Here is a 23,108-nt window from a genome sequence, read left to right as displayed (position 1 = left end):
TTCAAAATTCTTCTCATAACCAACAAAGCCCTCCACGATCGCCCCCCCCCCCAAATCTCACAGACCTGCTCCATCCACACAACCCCCCGCGTCCCCTTCGCTCCTCAGACTCTAACCTGCTGGCACTCCCCTGTAAGACCAAGCTCCGAACCTGGGGTGACAGAACCTTCTCCATCGCTGCCCCCCACCCGCTGGAACTCTTTGCCCCCATTCACTCCGTGCTTGCCCTGACCTTCCCAGTTTCAAAAAACAACTAAAAACCCACCTCTTTAAATCTGTTTTAATGTCTAACTTTTTATACCTGACTGCTGTGCCCCGCCCTGCTTTTTCTCATGTTTTAACTGTGTATTAACGAATTAATGTTGTATTTTAATGTATCTTTGAGTATTTTGAAAAGCGCTATACAAATAAAATGTATTATTATTATAATGTTGTATTATTTTTTCCAACACCGGCTTCCTGTGACATCACAGTGAGACGGACTTCCTTATATGGGCATGCCAGGGCGCAAGCTGACGGGGACCAATTAAAGTTAGTGGTTGTGCCCGGAGGCGGGCCATGTGTGGCAGAAATAAAAACAGACCATTGTGGAAAGGCAAGGAAATACAACTGGAATAGGTGCAGATTTCCAGAATCTTTGAAAGCTCTCTGTGTGGGTTATCATAGCTGCTCTATCGGAGTCGACAACTCAATACAAAAGGAGCATAAAAGATCCCCTTTAAGTGAGGATATATAGCGTAACCTGAGAATAAAGCACCACTCGCTCTTTTAGTCAAGCTGTAATCAATCTTACCGCAATTATAAAATAAAATCATTGGTTTAAGAAAGTTCCTCACCTTTTTCTCCAGTCTTAGAGCTCTCCTCACATCGCTGAGTCTCCATGTTCAAATAACAAGGCGAGATCACTCACAAGAGAATAAGTATGAAAGCCAAGAGCCGTTTTCAGTTTCTCGTCACAGTAAAGTCATTTGGGATTACCTCGATCAGGGGCCAAATCCCTGACAGGCTTCTAGCTATCACCCAGTTTTATGTTACACAGAGCCATAGCATCAAATCCAGCATTTCCCCCAACTTCTTGTCCAAATATCTCATCTGGCCCCCCACCATGCATTTCAAGCTCTCTGAGACTCTGGATAGTTCTGACTGGCAGAGACAGCTGCCTGCTGAGCTGAACTAAATAGGACACCTTTATGGATTTAAATAAAGACAATGTGAAACTCTAGCGGCAGGTTTATAAATAAATAACAGTTTAAGGGTCATTATGATTCTTTAGGATGCACTCTTCAATTTATTCCATAGGGACCGACATTAAGTGATACTAAGTTCTATGTGAAGTATTTCCATAATGCCTCATATTAACTCTCTAGCAAGATCTGGTCATATATCTCATCTCGTTTCATATTATCTACATACTGTATTGTATATAACTCTGGGAAAAACTGTTGATTTTGTTAATACTTGGGTTGTTTATATTGTTTATTTTTCTATATTGTGTATTTTGTACTGCTTAACTGACTCTGTACTCTTGCTGCTGTGCAATACAAATTTCCCCACTGAGGGACCAATAAAGGCATATCTTATCTTATTAGTGTATTCAGTATTCACACATAAAAAATATTCTGTGGGTTAGCACAAGCCAGTGGCAACCTGCACTGTACTTTTCACTGTGTTCTATAAATACAAAAAAGCACTGTATTCATGATTACACATTTACACAATTCATAGACAATGTATTGTTACAATACAACTATACACCAGGTGTCATTTGTAGTAGTAGTAGTAGTAGTAGTGGTAGTCTTTCGGCTTCTCCCATCAGATGTCACCACAGCAAGCCACTTGGATGATTTCATTGGCTTAGTTTTCACACCCAATGCACATTCTGATGCAACCATCCCACAGAAGAACTTCAGTATTTGGAGTGTTGGGACCCAAAAGGCAGCACAGAATAACTACCATCATTTCCGATCTATAAGACGCTACTTTTTTCGTACAATTTTGAACCCTGCAGCTTATAACAACGGTACAGCCAATGTACCTCCCAGTGGGAGGCTGACGTCATCGCAGCGCCCCCAGCAGCAATAATCAATGGAATGAAGTTAAGCTGTTGTTTTTAATTGCGTTGTATATTTCTGAGCGAGCTTGTGGTTGTTACATTGCTATGTGATGATTTAGCATTCTTTGTAAGATGACACCGTGAGTCAGACTGTTATATTTAGGAATGATCTTCTGAAATTTACGATGGGTTGACAAGCTTGTTGTTAGCGTTCTCATAGCTCATGATTAGCTCGTGTCAAAAAGCTGCCTGGTACTCACAGACTCATGCGCATCACAATATGCCATTTTATGAGTAGTATGAGTAGTAGAAGTGCGGATAAAAGTTCGAAAAATCTGTTTTTCTCTCGTAATTTAGTAGGTGCTGCTAAGACACTGGTGACTCTTATACATCAGATTTTTTTTTAGTTTTTTCTTCCTCTTCCTCTCTTGCTTTTAGCACCACGTCCTCTCATATTTCCTTTAAACACAGAGCGGGCAGTCACCATTGAAACTTTAGCATCGGTATCATCTTCACTGTCCTCACCAGTACTGCTATTGCTCTTGATGCTCTGTGTCGTGTTATGTGCTTCCGTTTTGGTAACGTTTGGCACGTGTGACTCCTGAATGGTGCAGGTCACATCTTCCAGAGAGGTAATTACAGTTTCTGTACTTCCCTGTGACCCCAAGAACCCTCCTCCGACCACAGATGCTTCCTCTTCGCTCAATTTTCCGTGTGCAACATTCCTCTTGTTCTGCTCTATTGTCTTGCCTCTCTTGGATTTGCATGGAGACACGATTTCTTCCTCAGACTCCTGATCTTCCTCGCCTTTTTCCTTTCTTTTCATGCAGGTGATGGCTCGGCGGAGTCGCTGACTTCGGATTGCCTGCTTCTCTTGTTGCTCTATGCGGAAGAATGTGTCTATCCTCAGCTGAGTCTGGAATGAAACAGTGTAGAAATGATGCAAGGCTACCAAGTGGATGTATTAATTAAATTATTAATTAATTAAATTACAAATTAACTTCTAAATTAACTTCTAAGTGATCCTTGTTGCTGAGTGGCTTTTAAGTAGGATATAATCAAAGATATTTTAAAACCAATATGTATGTTTATAGGGTGGCATGGCGGACGAGTGGTTAGCGCGCAGACCTCACAGCTAGGAGACCAGGGTTCAATTCCACCCTCGGCCATCTCTGTGTGGCGTTTGCTTGTTCTCCCCGTGCATGCTCCGGGTACTCCGGTTTCCTCCCAAATTCCAAAAAACATGCTAGGTTAATTAGCGACTCCAAATTGTCCATCGGTATGAATGTGAGTGTGAATGGTTGTTTGTCTATATGTGCCCTGTGATTGGCTGGCCACCAGTCCAGGGTGTACCCCGCCTCTCGCCCGAAGACAGCTGGGATAGGCTCCAGCACCCCCGCGACCCTCATGAGGAAAAGCGGTATGTATATTTACAGTGGTATGAAAGTTGGGGCGGAGCTGAGTGGCGAAAGGGATTGGCGTTTTAAAGCAAGTATGGATCGATATCAATACTGTGCTTTTTCCACCGATACTGATTGATAGCCAAATTAATTAATGGCAGGCCAACACAAATAAATATAGTTGTTCTATACTTAGTAGGAAAGTTGCTAACATCAAGAGTAAAATAGAGTAATATCTCATTTGTGAGAAAGTTACCTGCTGCAGGTTGAGCTGCTTGATCACAGGCTGAAGGGTCTCCGTGGTTTTTTGACCGCTCCAACCAAAACGAATTTGACAAAAAGTAAAAAGTGCCGGTCAAGGAATCTGTATGCCAACAGTTTTCTCATGCATTCAATCAATCAATCAACAGTGAAAAGATATTCTTTGATCATGTCCAGTTGTGGGCGTCCCCAACTGAACGAACCGTCTGAGTGGTCGACGGCAGGCTGTAAGTAAGCCTCCGCCACCGCTGGGTTTGGGAAGCCAGGCTGAAGTTTGAGGTCTTGCAGCTTCTTCTTCACTTTGGTGTCTCGAGGATTAGCGGTCAAACGCTTTTTCTCTTGAGCCTCTGACCACCATTTACTATAAAACAAAGCCATATTGTAACATGTAGTTAATATTACAGTGATTCTTTACTGTAGTCAGTACAGTAGTTCATTCATTCATTCATTCATTTTTTACCGCTTTCTCCTCACGAGGGTCGCGGAGAGTGCTGGAGCCTATCCCAACTGTCTTTGGGCGAGAGGCGGGGTACACCCTGGACTGGTCGCCAGCCAATCACAGGGCACATATAGACAAACAACCATTCACACTCACATTCATACCTATGGACAATTTGGAGTCGCCAATTAACCTAGCATGTTTTTGGAATGTGGGAGGAAACCGGAGTACCCGGAGAAAACCCACGCATGCACGGGGAGAACATGCAAACTCCACACAGAGATGGCCGAGGGCGGAATTGAACCCTGGTCTCCTAGCTGTGAGGTCTGCGCGCTAACCACTAGCCCGCCATGCCGCCCGTGTGTGTATATGTATTTTTATATAAGTACAAAAAATAAATATGACATTTTTAGTTACAAATGCATGTAATAATAATATAATATTTATATATTAATTCATTCACTTGCAGAATAATATAATATTCCATTCCATAATATCCATTAATACAGAATGCAATAGCAGTAACAGTGCAAATTCTCATCAGGTAATTTGATTTATACACTAAATGGGTCTTGGGACTCATATGTATATTTTCAATAAATTTTATAATGTATAATATATTTTGGACAATCTGTAAGAACAGTTTGGAGAAGCTCATTATCTGACTCAGCATGACATCATCCATAAAGAGATGGCTGGTGGAGAACAACACAATAGACGTGATCTCCACCTGACCTCCAACAACATATCTGAGAAGAACTGGAACTGTTCATCTGGAACTAAGACGTCAGCAGACCCCCCTTTGGGTCTAACCTCTGACCTCACAAGCTCCAACATCTTGTAGAACAGGGGTCTCAAACACGCGGCCCGCGGGCCAAATGTGGCCCGCAGGACACTAGTTTGAGGCCCCCGCCTTGATATGAAAGTTTAATGTTTAAGTTTAAGTTTGATATGGATGCTGTATGGTATCATGTACCCAGAAAAAAATTACGTTTGATTAATGTTCATGTTAAAGGTTAAATAACTGTTAATAGTTATCCTCCCTATCCGTGTGGAAGTGGTCCGTTTTTGGCTATTTAAGTTTAAAGGAAATAACTTGAAGGCTACCGTTTAGGTCACTAGCTCTCTAGTTTGCGAGTTAGCATGTGTCTTGATTTGTTTATTTATTTTTCATCTTATTTTGTGCAGAAAAATAAACATTAAGATATTTGAGAACAGTGGAATGTTTTATCAGAGCTTTTCTTGTAGAAAATTGGAACCAATGCGACATTTTTAAAATATTTTTGTTTTTAATAAATGCCTTTTTTTTTTTGTTTTTTTGTTTGGAAAACCTGATGCGGCCCAGTCTCACCCAGACCCGAGCTCCAGTGGCCCCCAAGTAAATTGAGTTTGAGACCCCTGTTGTAGAATCTCTTACAAGACGAGTGGAAGAAGTAATAGTTGCAAACCAGCAGGTGTCCCAATATTTTGCTAATATTGGGTACAGAAGTGAGTCCTTGAAACACACCTGAACTCTGTTAGTGGCTCCAGTCCAGGTCCTGGGAACTCATTCAGTATTTCCATGCCAGTCACATACCCAACCCCGGGCACACCCTCAGTGTAGTCACTTCCCAGCAGGTAAGCCAGGTTTATCATTTTTGTTCTGTCCAAGCCTGTGTTGGAAAAGAAGGGTGCAGAGACAAGAGACGGGCAACATAATGACGGTTCAGACATTACATCACCTATAAAGCTGACCACACTAACACCTGTTACTGACACGTGAGATCAGATTAGCGGTGGGCTATGTCTTTATAGCAATTTGTCACCACGGTTTAGATTTATTACAATGTATGCATATATAGCCTTGGAAATAGAATAATATTTAGTATCAAAAACAAAATTGGAGCTGTAGAATTTCTATGCAGCTAAAAGGGTACCACAGGCATTCTTTCATCTGTGCAAGCTAACAGAGACGTGGCTATCTGCACATTGGACAGTAAACAAAGGAATTCATTCACTATTGTACTGATATGAATATAATACTACTCTTTTCCAATACCTGTTTTTAGAAAAAAAACAATTTAAGACAAAGTCAAAAACAAAAAAAAACAAAATTTCTCTTTTTAAAGATCATGTTTTCAACAAAGACGAGGGTTCAATTCCACCCTCGGCCATCTCTGTGTGGAGTTTGCATGTTCTCCCCGTGCATGCATGGGTTTTCTCCGTGTACTCCGGTTTCCTCCCACATTCCAAAAACATGCTAGGTTAATTGGCCACTCCAAATTGTCCATAGGTATGAATGTGAGTGTGAATGGTTGTTTGTCTATATGTGCCCTGTGATTGGCTGGCGACCAGTCCGGGGTGTACCCCGCCTCTCGCCCAAAGACAGCTGGGATAGGCTCCAGCTCCCCCCGCGACCCTCGTGAGGAAAAGCAGTAGAAAATGAATGAATGAATGCATGTTTTTAACAACAGTGAAACGTGTGTGTGTGACAGGAAGAAAACCTCTGACTTGCTTGTGTAAAAGTCATTTGGTGCCATCTGTTGGTTTGCATGTAGAAATCTAAAATGTCGAGTAGAAGAAGTCTTTTTCCAGACTTTTTTCTGGGGGAAAAAAACCTTTTCCTATTGCCTTAAATTACGGTCAATATGTTGCTTTCAAATTTGTGGGAACACAATTTACAGAATTTAAGCGGCTAGCATAAGGTTACAAACTGAAGGACATACTATTCAGGTGTGCAATGACTTTTGTACTTATCATATTCAATGTTTATAAGAAAATTTAATATGAGCAAAGACCTAAAGCGAAGAAATGTTATTACTAGTAGGCATGTCACATGACCTTGATCTTCTGATCTCGTGAGATTAAAATATGACAAGATTATTCAGTTGAGAAAAAAAAAAGTCTTGTGGGCACTAGGCCTGGGACGATAATTCATAAATTAATTAATCACACAATCATTAAAATTTAACTTCATTATTTTGGATTTCATGGTTCCTGCAAAAACGGTTGGTCACACTCTGTGTTGGTCACAGTAGTAATACTACTTATACTACAAACTACCGCAGTAAACACTGATTATAATGATGGCAGCCACTGACCCAATTGGTTCTGGAGGTCACTGTACTGGTAGTGCTCCACATATTTCTTCTGGCTGAAGAAGTTCTTGTAGACATGTCGCCCTCCAAACAGCCAAACATCAGAATCGTCAGTGATGGTCCCATTAGTGTGGTCGGTTCGATCTAGTGCAGCACACTGTGCCTCGGCCTCCATCGGCGCCACAAGGAATGGAATCCCAAAAAGGCGCAAGAGCTCCTGGTACCAAGAAGACAACGCTGATTTCAGCATACATTTTTTTTGAGACAAGTACTGTTGAGGAGTGATCCCACAAATATTTACTCAAGTGCACCTGACTCTCCAGGCACATCTGCCCTGTGACTGTGTTGGCCATCCTCTCCTGTTGCTGTTTCTGCTCCCTCAAGCTGCTTTGTTCCACTTGTAGAGAACTCTCCAGCGACTGCAGTTCATCCTGCAACACAGAATGCACATCCACTGCATTAGCTGAGACACAACGTTGGAAGACTAGAAATATGCATGTGTTCCATTAATCATCCCTACATTGTTTTAGATACTGTGTATGTAACTCCTTATTTCTAAAATCACAAATACTTAAACTTGCTGATATTGTTAATCTTCAAACAGCTAAAATAATGCATAAGGCTAAAAATAACCAATTCCCTAAAAATGTCATCCAATACTTCTCTACAAGAGAGGAGAAATATGATCTCAGGGAAGAAGTACATTTGAAACACTTCTATGCTAGGACTACGTTAAAAAGCCATAGCATTTCAGTATGTGGAATCAAACTATGGAATGGATTGAGTAAGGACCTCAAACAATGCACAACGATGAGCCAATTCAAGAAACAATACAAGCAGTGGATGTTTGCTAAATACAAGGATGAAGAGTCTTGAACCAGTCATGATGTGCTATATATATCCCTATATTGACACTCACTATGGTACCCATTATGTCATTGGATGGTCATATCACCTTGTACTTCGGTACGGGACAAAAAATTACAAAATTTTAAAAAAATAATAAAAAAATAAAAACTTAAACTGTACTTACTATATAACAAATAAAACAAATAAAGTCTAAAATATCCTGGACTTCGGTACAAGGTGCATTTTAAAAAAAAAAAACCTTTAACTGTATTTTGGGAAGCAGGAAGTGAACAAATGTAACAGTTACTGATTGTAAAAGTACCAGATGGAGGGGTAGGATTTAATAAGCTTTGCTTCTTCCTACTCCTTTTGGACATGTGGAACTGTGAACTGATTATGTGATGCATTCAATTGTAATCTGATACATGTTCAAATGAAATAAAACCATTACCATTAATCACAAATCTGTGGCCATGGAAGCAGACATTGTAAAGGGCTGACTATGGATCTAATATTGATATAATAAAAACATATTTAAATGGCATCAGATGTGATGATACCAGTTTGTGTCTGATTTAGCATTTTATGTGATTTACCACATCAAAATCTTCCCATTCATTGACTGAAGGAGGTGGGCTGGACTCTTTCTCTTTTCCCTCCTCCAACTCTTCCTCCTCTTCGGTGTATGTTTTGTTGACTTTTTCTTTTTCCAACTTCAAAGACCTTGCAGGGCTGCCAGGGACATTGGACCGACTTTCTGCTTCCATAGTCTCATCTTCATGAACTGACTCTGCATCGTCTAGAGGTTCCTCTTCTGATACTTCATAGAAGCTATCTGGAAAAAAGAAAATAATATTTAATGACACTCAAGTCTGTTATGAATCACCTTGCTCTTAATCCGGTCAATACCTTCTGATTCACTCTCATCAAAATGACTTGTCTGTGGAATAGTAGGTTCATTTTGCTGCTCAGCCTCTCTGGGAGGTTTTCCATGCAGCTGCACTGACACACAAGCAGCTGTCTCAGGATGGATGTGATGTCCCTTCTCAAACATCAACCCCTGTGCCCAGTCTCCTCTCTCATCAGGTTTCTTTGTTTGACTGCAGCTTCCAGCCAACTTGGCTTTTAGCATCTCACTCTTCTCCCCAGCATCTGATGCTTCATTAAATTCCTGAATATCTGCTGCAAAGTGGAAAGCTTTATTTCTCTGTCCGATGACTTCGTCCATGTCTTCTGAACTAATGTCAAACAAGCGCTGAGGTACATTTATGGCTGGTGGGCTCTTTGGAAAGTTAGACTTATCTCTGATAGGTTCTGTGTCTTCATCGGAGCTGCTAATTACTATTTGTAACTTGCTGCTTTGAGTCGTGTGCTTTGCTTCAACCTCGTCCTCCTCAGCCAGAGCTTGTTGGATGGCGAGCATTGTACGTGGAGAAATGCGACCATCTCTCTTTTCCTGCTCCACCGTTTCCACATCAGAGTCGTCACTCATAGCTGCCTGGATAGCCTTCAGTGTGCGAGGCGAAGGCGGCAACGCTTGTTTAGATACTGAGGGTTTACATTCTTCTGAACAGGAAACTTGTTTGTTTTCTTCTTCCTCAGACACTGGACACCAAAGAGGCTCTGGTTTGTCCATTGTTCGCTTTTTAAAGGTTGAATTCCCAGTCCAGGCGGCAGTGGCAGGCTGGTTCTCAGGGGCATTTTTACTTTTGTTGGAGCCTGCATAGCATAAAAATAAAAACAAATCACAGTCTGATCTATCTTGCTTAGTTTTTATATACATTTTTTATATCCCAACTGACTTGGGGTGAGATGCAGGGTACATATAGACAAACAACCATTCACACTCACATTCATACCTATGGACAATTTGGAGTTGCCAATTAACCTAACATGCATGTTTTTGCAAAGTGGGAGGAAAGTAGTACCCGGAGAAAACCCCCACACCCACGGGTAGAACATGCATGCTCCACACAGAGATGCCCTAGCAGAAATTCAAACCCAGGTCTTCCCAACCTCCTGACTGCGTGGCCTACATGCTAACCACTTTCCACCATGCAGCTGTAAAAGTTATTTTAATGCTAAAATAGAGCTGTTATTTTTCCCATGTTTGTATATATGTGGTTTTCCAACAAAAGGAAACTATCATTTTTTTAGTTCTTGTTTTAAAATGTATTCCTGAACAGAAGACATTTGTTTTATTGGTTCATATTTTGGTTCATATTCATATCGTTTCTCATTTTTATGACAGGTGGTTGAATACCTTTGTTAAGCACTGTACAATATTCACAACCCAGCAAATTTGCACATTCATTTTTTTGTCTAAAAAAGGCTGTTTTTTATGCATCTCATTCAACATAAATCAGTAATCATTCATAAATATGTGATAATACAGGTCAAATGTGCAGCATACATGTATCACTGTTCAAAAAGCTAACAATTTATAGACATTTGTTCTTGAATACACCATAGTTGTGTACTGTGGCTGGCTTCCCCGTGATTTTGAGTATTGGTTTTGTGAGTGTCTATTAACTGTAAATGATGCAAACAGTAAACATAGCATCATCAATTTTCCGATATGCTTGCTCCTCTTGGTTAATGAACTCACCTTTAATAAGGATGTAATGGGAGTTGTCTTCAGAAACAAGTCGACGTGACTCCACGTCATGACTCTCAGGGTCTTCTCCGTACACCTGTGCTGTGCTACCAGCACTGCGCTGGTTCATCTCTTTCTCCACTCCCTCCAGATGTTGATTCAGCTTGTTCCTGTGCAGTAAACCGGCCAGCTGGTACTGAGAGAAGTCAGCAGAGATCTAGGAAATAATGAGATTCAGATGCTTGCACAGGTCTGACTTGCTGTGCTACATGGAGAACATGGTTGAAGTACCTCTGGAGGTCTGTGGTACAGGGTTCGGCGTCTTTTGGAAAACTCTTTCATGTCTTTGAGTATCTCATGTTTCATTTCCAGTGGAAGGCAGGTAAACTCCTCAGAGTTGATGTCCACGGAGTTGGGGTCTGCATACAGTTCTTCCCCCTGAGAGACAGCAATATCATTATATAAAAGTTAGGCTGGGTATTTACGTCAATTATCTAAGAAACACATCTATACTCACAGATCAGATCATTAGGTATACCTGCACAATCTAAAGGATTCCTCTTTTGTAGACTTGGTCATCTTCACAACCATATAATTATTAATTTAAATAGTGCAATGGTGAATTTTACCTCATACATCTGTTTAACCACATCCTCACACTCTTTCTCTTCCTCCTCCTCCTCCTCTGAACTTTGACAAAAACAGAAGACAACATTTAAATTTGAGCTTGAAATTTCAGCTTGAAACTGTGCTTCTCACCTGCGTTTTTGCTCCTCCTCTGCAGGTGGCAGAGCTGGTAGAATATACATGTCATCCACCTCATTTCTCCTCACAGTGGAGAGGCTGGGTAGAGGATCCTTACTGGAGAGGAAAGTGTAAATTAAATGATTAAGTGTGATACTGACACAATTGGTAATGGTAATGGGTTTTGAACATGCCTCAGATTACAATTGAGTGCATCACATAATCAGCTTATTAAATCCTACCCCTCCATCTGGTACTTTTACAATCAGTAACCATTACATTTGTTCACTTCCTGCTTTCCATAATACAGTTATATAGTAACAGCAATAGTAACTGTCAATATAGTTGGTGATAAATGCACGGCTTTTGATTTTTACCTGTTATCTCCGAGCACAGCTTTGATAGCTTGTCTCTTCAGGAATGTCTTGAGAAGTTTCTCGTTTGTTTTTTTGGACTCCTGGCTTAACTCTTCCTTCCTTTGCCTCCTCAATGCCTACAGATAGTTCCATTAAATATGATGTAGATATGTTTCAATTTGTAAGAAAAGGCGTGGACCTACCAGTGTTTGTTTCTTAATTAGTGGCGCATCCCCATCAAACACAAAGACTGGTCGGATGCGGAAAAAGAGCAGTTTGCAGATTCGGTGGAAGAGAGTGAGGAGGTGGGCGTTTTGAACATTGTTGCCTTCACGGTCCCGCACTCCTTTCACTGCCTGATTCAGCCATATACTGATATCTAGTGGTGTCATGTTAAGTTTCATGTTCAACAGATCAATAGCAACAAGACATCACACATGAAACAAAAACTTGTTCATCAGATGCCTCAAGTTTGGATACCAACAGCAAGAATCTTTCCCTCCAGTGTCTCGGGATTCACGGGTTTCCCTGTGCTCTCCAGCAGCCTCCAAAGTCCGTGCACTCCCATGACTTCTACGATAACAGCACAATATGAGCAGAATCAAGCTTTAAGAACAAAGATATACCAGCTATGCACCATATTGTCAACAGTGCCCCTGTCGTAGTGGCCGTACAGCAACAACTGACGGCACAAAGGTTCCGTCAAATAAAGTGCTCATTTTCCGGTGCTTTGTCGTGATAATTCCTGCGTTTTTACTGTCAGGCTTCTATATTTGCAACATTTATAAAAAATATTCTATATATTATGGTCAAATTGGATAATTTGAACTTCATATAATAATATAATTTAATTGTAAGACTTATTGAGCTTTAATATTTAAAATAAAATAGGTTTTCTTGAAGAACGTTCTACCTGATAGTCTAAGAAGAGAAATTCTACTTACTAAAAGAACCCTAATAATGCCAACTCAGTCCGCCTGCCCGGCGACAAAATAAACAGCACCATTGCGGAATCGACGATAACCTAAATACAGCCAACTTAAAACCCGCATGCTATTGTTACTACAATTAGAGGTTAAAATGTTTTAATTTATGCACGTTTCTGGCCATTTTCACCTCTCCTTTTCTCCTGCCGTAAGGGTGAGTTAGCACGCCACCAAATGAAGCTTGTAGCTAGCTAGCTTGTCTTATCTTATTGACATTTGGGCTGTTAAACGTGACTGGGAAATAATAATCTTTATTGAACCGACAACCAGTGACTAGTAAGCGACATTTCCTTTGTTTTCCAATTAGAGTTCGTCCTAAGAGGAATTGACTGGATCACACTGGATCTAGAAAAACTGTCAACCATTTAAACAACCGACTACCGCCATGACTGCTGCAATCCGGGGTATGTACTGTAACTACATTTTCACACTACTTTATCATAAGGGAGCTATTGCTGACTGGTTTTCAGTAGGAAAGAGATTATTTTATGTTTTATTGACTTAAAATCTTACCACTTACCACTATAGTAATGCATGGGACTCAATCAATCTCCATTTATTTATTGTTGATTTCTTAAGCATGTTCAAGCCTGTATCCAGACTGCTATCCTATTATTTTTCCAGAATCTTCCCGAGTCCCAGTCCGAGTAGCTGGTGATGGCATGGAAACTGAAAAAAAACCCTCCATCTTGGAGGCCAGCACAGATAAGATGCCACTTGGTCCTGTATGCGTACCCGTCTTACAGGCAACAAGTCCCAAGCACATTACAAAAGCTTCCCAACTTCCTCCCCCTCTTTCCCCGCAACCTATTGGGGTGCTCCACCTGGGCAAAGTGTGTAAAGAGGCCTGTACAGAAGTCGAGGCTGTAAGGATCGTTGTCCCTCGTGCTGCCATAAGTAGAAGTAGCCGTGCAGCTGAGGGGAAAGAAGATGCAGGGCAACAGGCAGAGGAGCGAAGTTCCTCCCCGCAGCCAATGGTGGATGACTGGAGAGGCCATCTTGAGAAGCTTCAGAACTCAGAACGCAGGCTGCTGCAGGACAAAGAAGGCCTCTCTAATCAGCTGCGCGTACAGACAGAGGCAAGGCTCAGACATCCTTTGACATCAGATATGATTTGCAGGGGTTGGCTTATTGCTGTTGTTTTATTCTCTATGATAGGTGAATCGTGAGCTCAAGAAACTGCTGGTGGCGTCTGTCGGTGATGATTTGCAGTACCAATTTGAGCGTCTGGCCCGCGAGAAGAATCAGCTAATTCTGGAGAACGAGGTTTTGGGTCGAAGTTTGTCACACACGGCAGAACAGCTGGAACGCATGAGTATCCAGTGTGATGTATGGAGGAGCAAGTTCCTGGCCAGCAGGTATGAAACACACATGGATAGAGCAACACCATCTGCAGTTTTGCCCTCAGGAAGATTGCTATTTTCTATCCAACCTAATGAGATTCAATACAATATTTGTGCAAATTAGTAATGTACAGTTTTAATTGTCACTACAAGATATTTTGTTTATTATTATGATTTAAGCAGGCTGCACGGAGGACGAGTGGTTAGCGAATTATCTGGTACCACTCTAATATTTGATCTCATTAGTCATAATTCATGGACACATTACAGATTGCCACAATTAGCAGATGAATGAACATGTGTTTAATTGGTCTACAGAGTGATGGCAGAGGAGCTGACAAACGCCAGAGCAGCTCTGCAACGCCAGACCAGGGAGGCACAAGGAGCCATCCAAGACCTGTTGTTAGAACGAGAAGAGTACTCAAGAGAAATGGTACACACCCACAGGTAAGGTCAACACCGTGTGCCTCACCACACATTTGATGACTTCAGTTAAGAACCTCCAAATTTAAGGTCGTAGGCAATCATTTTATCTCAAAGTGCAGCCTCCAATTGTTAATGATACTATACTGCAGTGTTAATGCAGTGTGAACTGCAATCTACATGAATATGGATATCTTAAAAATGCATATTCTTCTCTGCATTTTGGCCTCTCACCCACATGAAAACGTAGGCTTTTGTCCTGAAGTCATTCAATCTTAGACATTTTTCAAAAGCCGTCCCTCTTGGTACCGGCCATTTTTGATGATTTTGACTGAATTTTCAAGGCACACAGAATATTGTTTTCTTGGGTTATATAGACTTGGTATATACAGAAGAAAGACTAGACTCTCATTCATCTAATTTCATCAGAAAAAAAGTTTTTCTACATTTTTTCCGTTCTTTCAGCAGTACAACAAAAGTAAGTTTCAGTAAAATATCAGTTGTCAACAAAAGGGAGAAAAACTTTTCACTTTTTGTGAAAAGATACATTTCAAGCATAACTTATACCTTGACACAAATGTAGCCGTATTTAGTCAAAATGTCTATAAGCAATAATGCCATGACATAAACAACACAAAAATTGTTGTTTTATGTGAAAATAACCGTTTATTTACAAATATAACACTAAGAAGAATTCTAATTTTCACATTTGCAACTGAACTGTGTGTGTTCACGCGCGTGTGCATGCATGAGAATGCGTAACCTCCTTTGCATAACACAGCGAGATGCCTATTGACTTTCTGGTTGCTGTGTATATTTCAGTGGAAGAGATGCAGGTCGAGTTCTAATAAAATGCACTTCTGCCACCCTGTGGTTGTTTTTCTCAGCTTAAAGCTGCCTCAAACATGCTCTTTTCTATTCTACAGTTGTATCATCACCTCTTTGTGCCTCTGGCACAAAAAAAAAACGTAAATATGTCTTTGGGAGTGAATGAGATAACTGAGCTTCTGGGCTCCATGTAAGTGTACAGTGATTTTAATGATGATTGATGTGGGGGGAAAGTAGCACCAAGTATTTGTGGTGGTCCAAATGTACTCTAAGTACAATAGTCGTATGCCATACAAAAAACTGCTGACATATACACTGATTGGCCACCCTTGTATGACCAGCAGCAGATTCTCATGATGTGAATCAAAACTTTACAAAACATCATATTGAAAATTAGGTAATAATTAATAATATCATATCAAAAACATACATTGCCTCGGTATGATGTAGTGCAGTTCAACATCACTGCAAGATACCATTGAAAAGCATCCAGTGGTCATCGCTACAACTCTTGATTAGCCAATTGACGGTACAATTCAAGTCTAGCGTCCTTGATGCTATTGTGACATCTTTTTTATTGTTATTAGATCTCTGGAGCAGCTCCTAGTGTCTCTGCAGTGGGGCAGACAGCAGACATATTACCCCAGCGCACAGCCGCTCAGCACAGGAGAGCTGGCAGCGGCCAATCACAAGCTAGCAGACACCATCAACTCTCACCTGTTGGGCAAGAACACCGGCAGTGTGGTCAAAAGTAGCAATGCGACGTCTGAGCAGGTCTGCAGCACACCAGCAGAGAAGATGGCTGAGAAGGTGCTTATTTTTGGAATATATTCCATCAGTTATAGCTCATGAAATCCAACAATTTTATATATTTTTTGTATTGTAGGTGCTGAAGATTTTAGATCCAATTTCCTGCACAGAAAACCAGACAGAGTCGGCACTAAGTGACTCACCCCCTTCAAACTTTCTGGGCAATAAGAAGAGCATCGGCAGATTTCACCCATACACTCGCTATGAGAACATCACTTTTAACTGCTGCGAACACTGCACTGGAGACATCATCGTGCTGTAGACGAGCACCAACACGCACCATCTTTTCTTCACAATATCGCCAAGCAAACTTTGGCTTTCTTCGTGGTCATCTTCATATTATTGGCAAGTATTCTGAAAACGATAACACATTTGCAGTATTTCAAATGGTATCAAGTATTAACACATGCTGTGATGATTACATGTTGTTTTCAAAACTTGACGAGTGAAACTGTAAATTTGTGAAATCATAGTTTTTTGTAAGAATGAAATCTGTAATACTTTTAAATATGTATTCCAACATTCTTTCCTACCTTAGGTCCAAAGTCTTGATACATTTTATCAGTGCTCTGGCAGTTGCAACTTCCATCATGTCCTTATTTTTCCTCAATGATCTTTTCTTAGTGGGAAGCATTGAGTAAACTAAAGTGTACCATTTTTTCATACTAGTGTTTTATTACATTTTTCTGCTTATTCTATTTTATTTATGATTTGAATGAACAACTTGAACATGTTAAACTTTTGGATAATTATTTATAATGTAATCATGGATTTAACATATTAAAGTTTTTTTATGCGTACAATGCATTTCGGAGCCATAAGCTGGTTCAAACTGTTGAAAAAGCCAGTGGTGGTGTCAGTGGTCCCAATTAAGGATCTTCAGTAGACATAGTATACAGGTTTATATTCTAAGCTACAACATGGAGCAGGCCTTAACCAGCCATGACATGAAATTAAAGTATGCTTCAAGTAAACTATGAGTTGTATTTAGCTTGTTTGAACAAAGTCCTTAGTTTGGAGAAAACGTATTTTATTAATTTTTTCAAACCACAGGACAAAGTGTGTATTTTTTTTTAATTTGCACAGAAAGCATTCATTTTGTACAGCTGAAAATGATTTGTGTCAAGCATTTTCGCTAAACTTTGATACAGAAATGATTCCAATATTTTATTATCTCCAGTATGACATTTCTGCAATGCCAACAGTGTCCTTAAAACAGGTCATGGATCATTCCACCACATCTTGCTTTTGCTTTCACGTCTCTCCTCCAAGCTGGTCTTGAGAGATGTCCGTAGTCTGGGTGCAGCTGTTTTTTCTCTGATTCTTGGTGGTCCAGATGCTTTGTCTGTCCAAGTCGACCCAGACTCTCTGTGGGATTTATATGCATTTTGCTCCTCACCGTGAAAAGTCTTTGTATGTTTTTGTCCTTGGAATTTTGAAAACCTGTTTTCATTCTCTCCTGGTACAAGATCTGTGGTATGCTTCCTCTTCGGCACAAATTTCAGAGCCTCCTTCCATTTCCCCGTTTCCTTGATGGTAATCATGATGCGAATCATCTGGTCCAGGGTGAGGTTTTTGGCTCCAAGCCCCCAGTGAAGGAACTCATCCAGTGGTAGTCTGGCTGTGGCCAACTTTTGACGCTTGGCATTGGCCAGTGACACACCAGACAGTATGGACCTGTCCACTAGAGCACCAATGATGTAGACTTTAGAATGGTCAAAGGTGCGAAGAACATTGGGAGAATCTGCGGTGAGGTAAACAAGGCGATCACGAGGAAAGAGGTCTACTGCTTGGCGGTCTGTGTTGGTGATGAGCAGCCGCTCCCAGGCGTCTGCGCCATAGCGCTTGAGGAGCTCCTTCATGTAAGCTCCATCCGGCTGGAGGTTACAAAAGTGTAGGTGGTAAGGCTCATTGGCACGTCTGTTCCACCCTTCCAGTTCCATAAGCTGGGAGACGGTGTTTTCAATCTCCCGCCTGGACATGTTGGACTCGTAGCTCATGTCAAAGACAAGAGGCTGATCAAACACCATGGCCTGGGCACTCCTCCAGCCGAACAGACGGTCTGAGCTCCGTCCCCAGAACTGGAGAAGGAATGTGTTTTTACATTCTTTCTGGTCCCCATCTTGTTCTTTATTCTCCAGCGAGGCTGCCCTCACCTCCGCTTTCTTCTGCTGCTTCTCCTTACGTGCTCTTTTATGACCTTCTTTGATGGCCAAGTACTTCAAGTACTTTTTTCTAGCAGACTTTGTAGTGAGGTCTGCCACAATCTTTAACTCTTCATCAGTCATCTCTTCGGGTACCAGTCTACGAGATAGACGCCACAATGCAATCATCTCCCGTGTTGCCTCCAGACTGTTCAGGCCTTCTCCAGGCACTTTCTCATCATCACTTGCATCCTCATCCTCTTCTTTCTCAGCCGATGAAGCTTGGGACTTCATTACTAATTTCCATTTGTCCAAGTCAATTTTCTCCTGTTTCCTTGGACTACCAGTATTGAAGGGACGACTGAGGACATATTGAGGATGGCAGGAACCAAGGAGTCGTGAAAACCTGGTACCTTCACACTTGATGACACGGGATAACACAAAACTTGTGTTTTTCCATAGTTCGTTCACACATAGTGTATTCAAGAGTCGTCCAAACATGGCAAAACAACGGTATCGGGCGTATGTACAACTAGCTGCAGCAACCGGAAGAGACGCAAGAACAACAAACCGTACAGGGAGGATTTTGCCTATTTCAGACTGTCTTTAAAGTAGAAAATTCCGTTGCGCTGTGTGACTTGTCCATAACAGGCAATTAATTGCATATGCATAGCATATCACGCCGTCCATGCATTGTACACAGTGTGGAGAGGAGGTCACGTTGTCTCTGTGTGTCACACTGTAATAAGTCGTACTGCAACCGCATCGGAAAAGCATCTTTTTTCCACTTGGCATTACATCATAAGCACAATCATGTGTATTTTATTGTCACACACGTATATTTTAAGTTACGTATATTACACAGTGAAATACAATTTGTAAGACTTTAATTCACAATATTATTTATTTTAGTGGACACAAAAATTTGTATACACTCCACTTCCCACACGAAACTTTCTCGGTGTTGCACTTCCGTGACAGCTTCCTCCTCCGGTTTCCACAAACTGAAAATGAGTTTATTTTTGCCTAAATTGACTTGCAAAAAAGACATAGACGATGTCATCAAGGTAATAGCAGAAAAGGTGGTTGTTTTAAGGTTTGGCAGAGATGAAGACTCGGTTTGTCTCCTGCTAGATGAAATTGTAAGTATTTAAAAACTACATTCGTAAAATAATATTCTCTGGACGTTAAGGTGCATTTTGTGTTCTTTTGTAGCTGTCCAAAACTGCCCATGACCTGAGTAACATGGCGTCCATCTACATCGTTGACGTGGATAAAGCTCCTATTTACACAAGATACTTTGACATCAGTTACATCCCCTCCACGGTTTTCTTTTTCAATGGACAGCATATGAAAGTGGACTATGGGTGAGATATATTTTATTTTACCAAAAACAAAAACTAATCCATTCGTCTATATTTTGGAAGCACCTTTCTAATGAGCAAATATCCAATAAATTTGCCTTAATAAATCATATAATAAATTAGCATATCCTTACAATCATAGATTGAAATCTTAGAGAAAAAAATTGTCTCTCTTTCAGGTCACCAGATCACACCAAGTTTGTGGGCAGCTTCAAAACCAAACAGGATTTCATGGATCTGATTGAAGTTATATACAGGGGAGCCATGCGGGGGAAAATGATTGTCCGGAGTCCTATCGATCCTCAAAATATTCCCAAATATGACCTACTGTACCATGGCATTTAGCATTAATATCTACAACTTTATCTTAAATCCTACCATTGTCCTCAATTAGATGACGTGTGACTGTATATATATTTTTTTTATCACACGATGCTGTCATGTTTCCTGTGTAAATATTCTAATCCAATGGAGAACATTTGGAGATGGATGTTGAAGGAAGGTAAGAGAAATGGTCACCAGTTCCAGACAGTGGGTGCCCTCTGTGAAGCCATCTTCACCACCTGGAGCACTCGCCTCCTAGATAGAACAGCCTATTTCACTTCAATGGTTGTTTGCAATAAATTGCTTACTCATTTTTTTTTGTCTCACTCACATTTCTTCTTTTTGTATTTTGAATGTCTACTGAGAAGCTCCTTAAGATCTAACATTGCAAAATGTAAATTGTTGCAATTTTTCAACTGGCTTTAAAATTTTGACCAAAAATGAATGTGCTGTATATGATATCAGGGGAGTTGATAGATTCATATTTTAATTATCTGGAAATAGCTGAATAAATAGCTTAAGAACAGCAGAAATAACGGCTGTGCAATGAAGCTGCCGTTTAACATTACCGTCCACAATTTTACTCGGCAGGTGGCGGAATAACACACTATGAGAGCTTTGTGCCGAACAATACGCGAAGAAGAAGATTAGCGGAAGTGACGATCTTGGTTAGGCGCTCGCGACCTTGCGTAGAGCGTGGAATTTTCATTAAATGAAAATTTCACTTAAAATGAACTTAATCTACGATTACTCATAGTGTCTTTATCAAGATTCACAGGATGATTTCTCTAATAAAGGCTGCTGTGGATAGCGTGGCTGCAGTTTGTGCCCACAGTCACCAACACGGTAACTTATTTCTGTCAAATAGCTAAATTCCGTTCTTGTCAACAGTTCAGTAGGTTGAGGAATGAATTCATTATCCTGCTTGTTTTGTGTTATATCAAGATCAATATGCTGTCAAACTGGTTATAAAAACGGAAAACCATGCAGTCAAGTGATCGTTTTATGCAGCAAAAGCCATCAGTATCGTTTGTTTGCAGGATTCCTGCACAGCCACTTGAGAGTTCTATCCGCCGGACTGAATACATTTGAAATCCCTCCTGACTACAGAGGTAATAATTTATTTTTTAACTTATTATTTAATCATATTTAGTTGGATTTCCTTCAAAGCACGTTCCATATCTGAGCATGTAGCTCCAACATTATAACACAAAATCCTGTCAGTTTACTGTTGTTTTGCATCCTTAAAGATGTGACGCTGCCACAGAAACCCAAACTAAAGTTCATGAACAAAGTACCCAACTTTAAAAAAGCAAAGAAAGAGATGAAAAGGCTGCGAGACATCCAAGGTCCTGCTCGGGCAGCAAATACCTTCACAACTGGACAGTATGCCGTAGTGGTAAGGTCATATATTTTACACTAGGATAAATACACATAATTGTCACCTTTAATTGCCTTCTCTTGCTGATGCTCAGGCAATGGGCGGGGGCTACCTCCACTGGGGACACATGGAGATGATCCGCCTAACAGTCAACCGCAAGATGGATGCCAGCACTACATTTGCTCGCTGGCGCATTAACGCCCCCTACAAGCCCATTACGCGAAAAGGGCTCGGTCAGCGCATGGGTGGAGGCAAAGGAGCCATTGACCACTATGTGACACCTGTTCGCTGCGGTCGCCTTATTATCGAAGTGGGAGGAAAGGTGGAGCTTAAGGAAGTGGAGCATTACTTAATAGAAATAGCCAAAAAGCTTCCATTTCCTGCTAAGGTGAGACTCACCAGCTGCGACAATAGGTACACTTGCACAATTTGATGCGTGCCATTAGTACAGTGGTTCTCAAGTGGGGGTACTGGAGATAAAACAAAAGCACAAAACATTTTTTTATTATTTAGTTAGTATTGTTCATCATTGTTCTGTTTGTCACTGTTGTTGCTTTGGAAATTCTTGTTGCTGCTGTTTTTGTCTCTCCCTCTACTGCCCCCCCCTCCCGACCCCACCTTTCTCTTCTCTCCTCTTCTTTTCTGTTCTTCTTCTTGCTCCGGTCCAGTCGCTCCAAATGGCATAACAAAAACATCAAATAACGGCAAATAAAATTTCATGGTACAGGGAAGTTGTAGCCAACACCTTTCCTGACACAGAGCAAATCTGTCTAGCATGTAAGGGCATTTAGATCAACAATACTATCTGCCCAAATGGCTGGACGGGACAAAAAAAAAAAAAAAAAAAAAGTATTGTTCATCATTTCTATGCAGATCTTAATGGATAATTTTGAAGAACTGCAGTTCTTATTTTTTTCTGACGTTATGTCTCCTGCAGGTGATGAGTAGAGAGAGCTTAGAAGCCTTCAAACAGAACCAGATTGATATGGAGCAGAATAACCAGAACCCATGGACCTTCAAGAGGGTCGTCCAAGGGAACATGCTTGGTATCAGGAAGGTCCTCAGCCCGCTTGACCTGAAGAATCATGGACGCTTCACAGGAAAATTTTACATCCCCGGGAGGGTCTGAGTCCACAAAGACACTTATCCTCAATGCAACTGGAAGGACCTTGCACTTAAAAGGCTTCTGTTTTTGTGAATATACGAGTCTTTCAACTTCGTATTATGCATTTTCACTTATTTTCTTCACCCTCTTGGTCTTGTTTTGACACTCTGACAATATTTTTGCCTCAATGTGATTTTACCTCATCAAAAAAATAAAAACTGTCTTTCAAAGTGAAAACATGTGTAGACTCAATTGCATACAGATAGAATTAAAACAAACACAAGAAGGGCATGTTTGCCATTACTTTTGGGTTTTTCCTGTTCGGCGATGATGTTCCTTGAATACTGAAACATGATCATATACCTTTCAACAACCATGTATAAAATATGACTAAATAGTTGAAGTACATAGCACTTGTAGTTTGTAAAAAGCACATGATTTAAATAAATCTTTTGAACCCTAAATTGCCTATAGATCAGGAGTGTATAGACGTCTTCCAACTAATATTGCACACTGAAAAATCAAAAAGGAAAGAGGGCAAAACCAAACCAGTTAAGAAAAAGGCGACATGACGCATATAACCAACATTTAACTTTTCGTCGTTTTTCCTCATTTTCTTGTATTT

The 23,108-nt window shown here is 40.7% G+C and overlaps 5 protein-coding genes across 6 annotated transcripts; 3 read left to right on the top strand and 2 right to left on the bottom strand.

The window, feature by feature from the left end:
• Positions 1-1,366: 1,366 nt before the first annotated feature.
• Positions 1,367-12,441, bottom strand: ercc5 (excision repair cross-complementation group 5). 2 transcript variants are annotated; one of them, XM_058088981.2, is made up of 16 exons: positions 12,430-12,441; positions 12,256-12,348; positions 11,979-12,154; positions 11,797-11,912; positions 11,435-11,536; positions 11,305-11,365; positions 10,967-11,113; positions 10,688-10,892; positions 8,989-9,798; positions 8,676-8,914; positions 7,542-7,661; positions 7,234-7,447; positions 5,661-5,805; positions 3,875-4,075; positions 3,710-3,794; positions 1,367-2,969 (listed from the first exon to the last, which is right to left on the bottom strand). In XM_058088981.2, exons 2-16 carry the CDS (start codon positions 12,341-12,343, stop codon positions 2,457-2,459), a joined length of 3,222 nt encoding a protein of 1,073 aa, XP_057944964.2. In that variant the 5' UTR covers positions 12,344-12,348; positions 12,430-12,441; the 3' UTR covers positions 1,367-2,456. The 2 variants fall into 2 exon arrangements, with proteins under 2 accessions (XP_057944964.2, XP_078651832.1); XM_078795706.1 differs by lacking the exons at positions 11,979-12,154; positions 12,256-12,348; positions 12,430-12,441 and having other exon boundaries at positions 11,305-11,360.
• A 294-nt stretch (positions 12,442-12,735) lies between these two features.
• blzf1 (basic leucine zipper nuclear factor 1) lies at positions 12,736-17,139 on the top strand. The gene is made up of 7 exons (XM_058089717.2): positions 12,736-12,915; positions 13,069-13,165; positions 13,386-13,840; positions 13,920-14,119; positions 14,423-14,551; positions 15,943-16,165; positions 16,242-17,139. The coding sequence occupies exons 2-7, from the start codon at positions 13,147-13,149 to the stop codon at positions 16,425-16,427; spliced, it is 1,212 nt and encodes a 403-aa protein (XP_057945700.2). The 5' UTR covers positions 12,736-12,915; positions 13,069-13,146; the 3' UTR covers positions 16,428-17,139.
• Positions 17,140-17,184: 45 nt separating this feature from the next.
• On the bottom strand, positions 17,185-19,055 carry trmt10c (tRNA methyltransferase 10C, mitochondrial RNase P subunit). Its single transcript, XM_058089716.2, has one exon. The coding sequence runs from the start codon at positions 18,808-18,810 to the stop codon at positions 17,386-17,388; it is 1,425 nt and encodes a 474-aa protein (XP_057945699.2). The 5' UTR covers positions 18,811-19,055; the 3' UTR covers positions 17,185-17,385.
• A 207-nt stretch (positions 19,056-19,262) lies between these two features.
• On the top strand, positions 19,263-20,310 carry txnl4b (thioredoxin-like 4B). Its single transcript, XM_058089250.2, has 3 exons — positions 19,263-19,451; positions 19,525-19,676; positions 19,853-20,310. Exons 1-3 carry the CDS (start codon positions 19,320-19,322, stop codon positions 20,016-20,018), a joined length of 450 nt encoding a protein of 149 aa, XP_057945233.2. The 5' UTR covers positions 19,263-19,319; the 3' UTR covers positions 20,019-20,310.
• Positions 20,311-20,622: 312 nt separating this feature from the next.
• Positions 20,623-22,720, top strand: mrpl16 (mitochondrial ribosomal protein L16). Its single transcript, XM_058089189.2, has 5 exons — positions 20,623-20,843; positions 21,038-21,109; positions 21,248-21,396; positions 21,473-21,766; positions 22,316-22,720. The coding sequence occupies exons 1-5, from the start codon at positions 20,777-20,779 to the stop codon at positions 22,505-22,507; spliced, it is 774 nt and encodes a 257-aa protein (XP_057945172.2). The 5' UTR covers positions 20,623-20,776; the 3' UTR covers positions 22,508-22,720.
• The last annotated feature ends 388 nt before the right edge of the window (positions 22,721-23,108 follow it).

This window comes from Doryrhamphus excisus, linkage group LG13 (genome assembly GCF_037039965.1).
Source record: "Doryrhamphus excisus strain RoL-2023G ecotype Guam linkage group LG13, RoL_Dexc_Guam_v1.1, whole genome shotgun sequence".
In the NCBI taxonomy this organism is placed as follows: Eukaryota; Metazoa; Chordata; class Actinopteri; order Syngnathiformes; family Syngnathidae; genus Doryrhamphus; species Doryrhamphus excisus.
The sequence above is the reverse complement of the archived record's forward strand: the minus strand, read 5'-3'. Positions and strand labels throughout refer to the sequence as shown.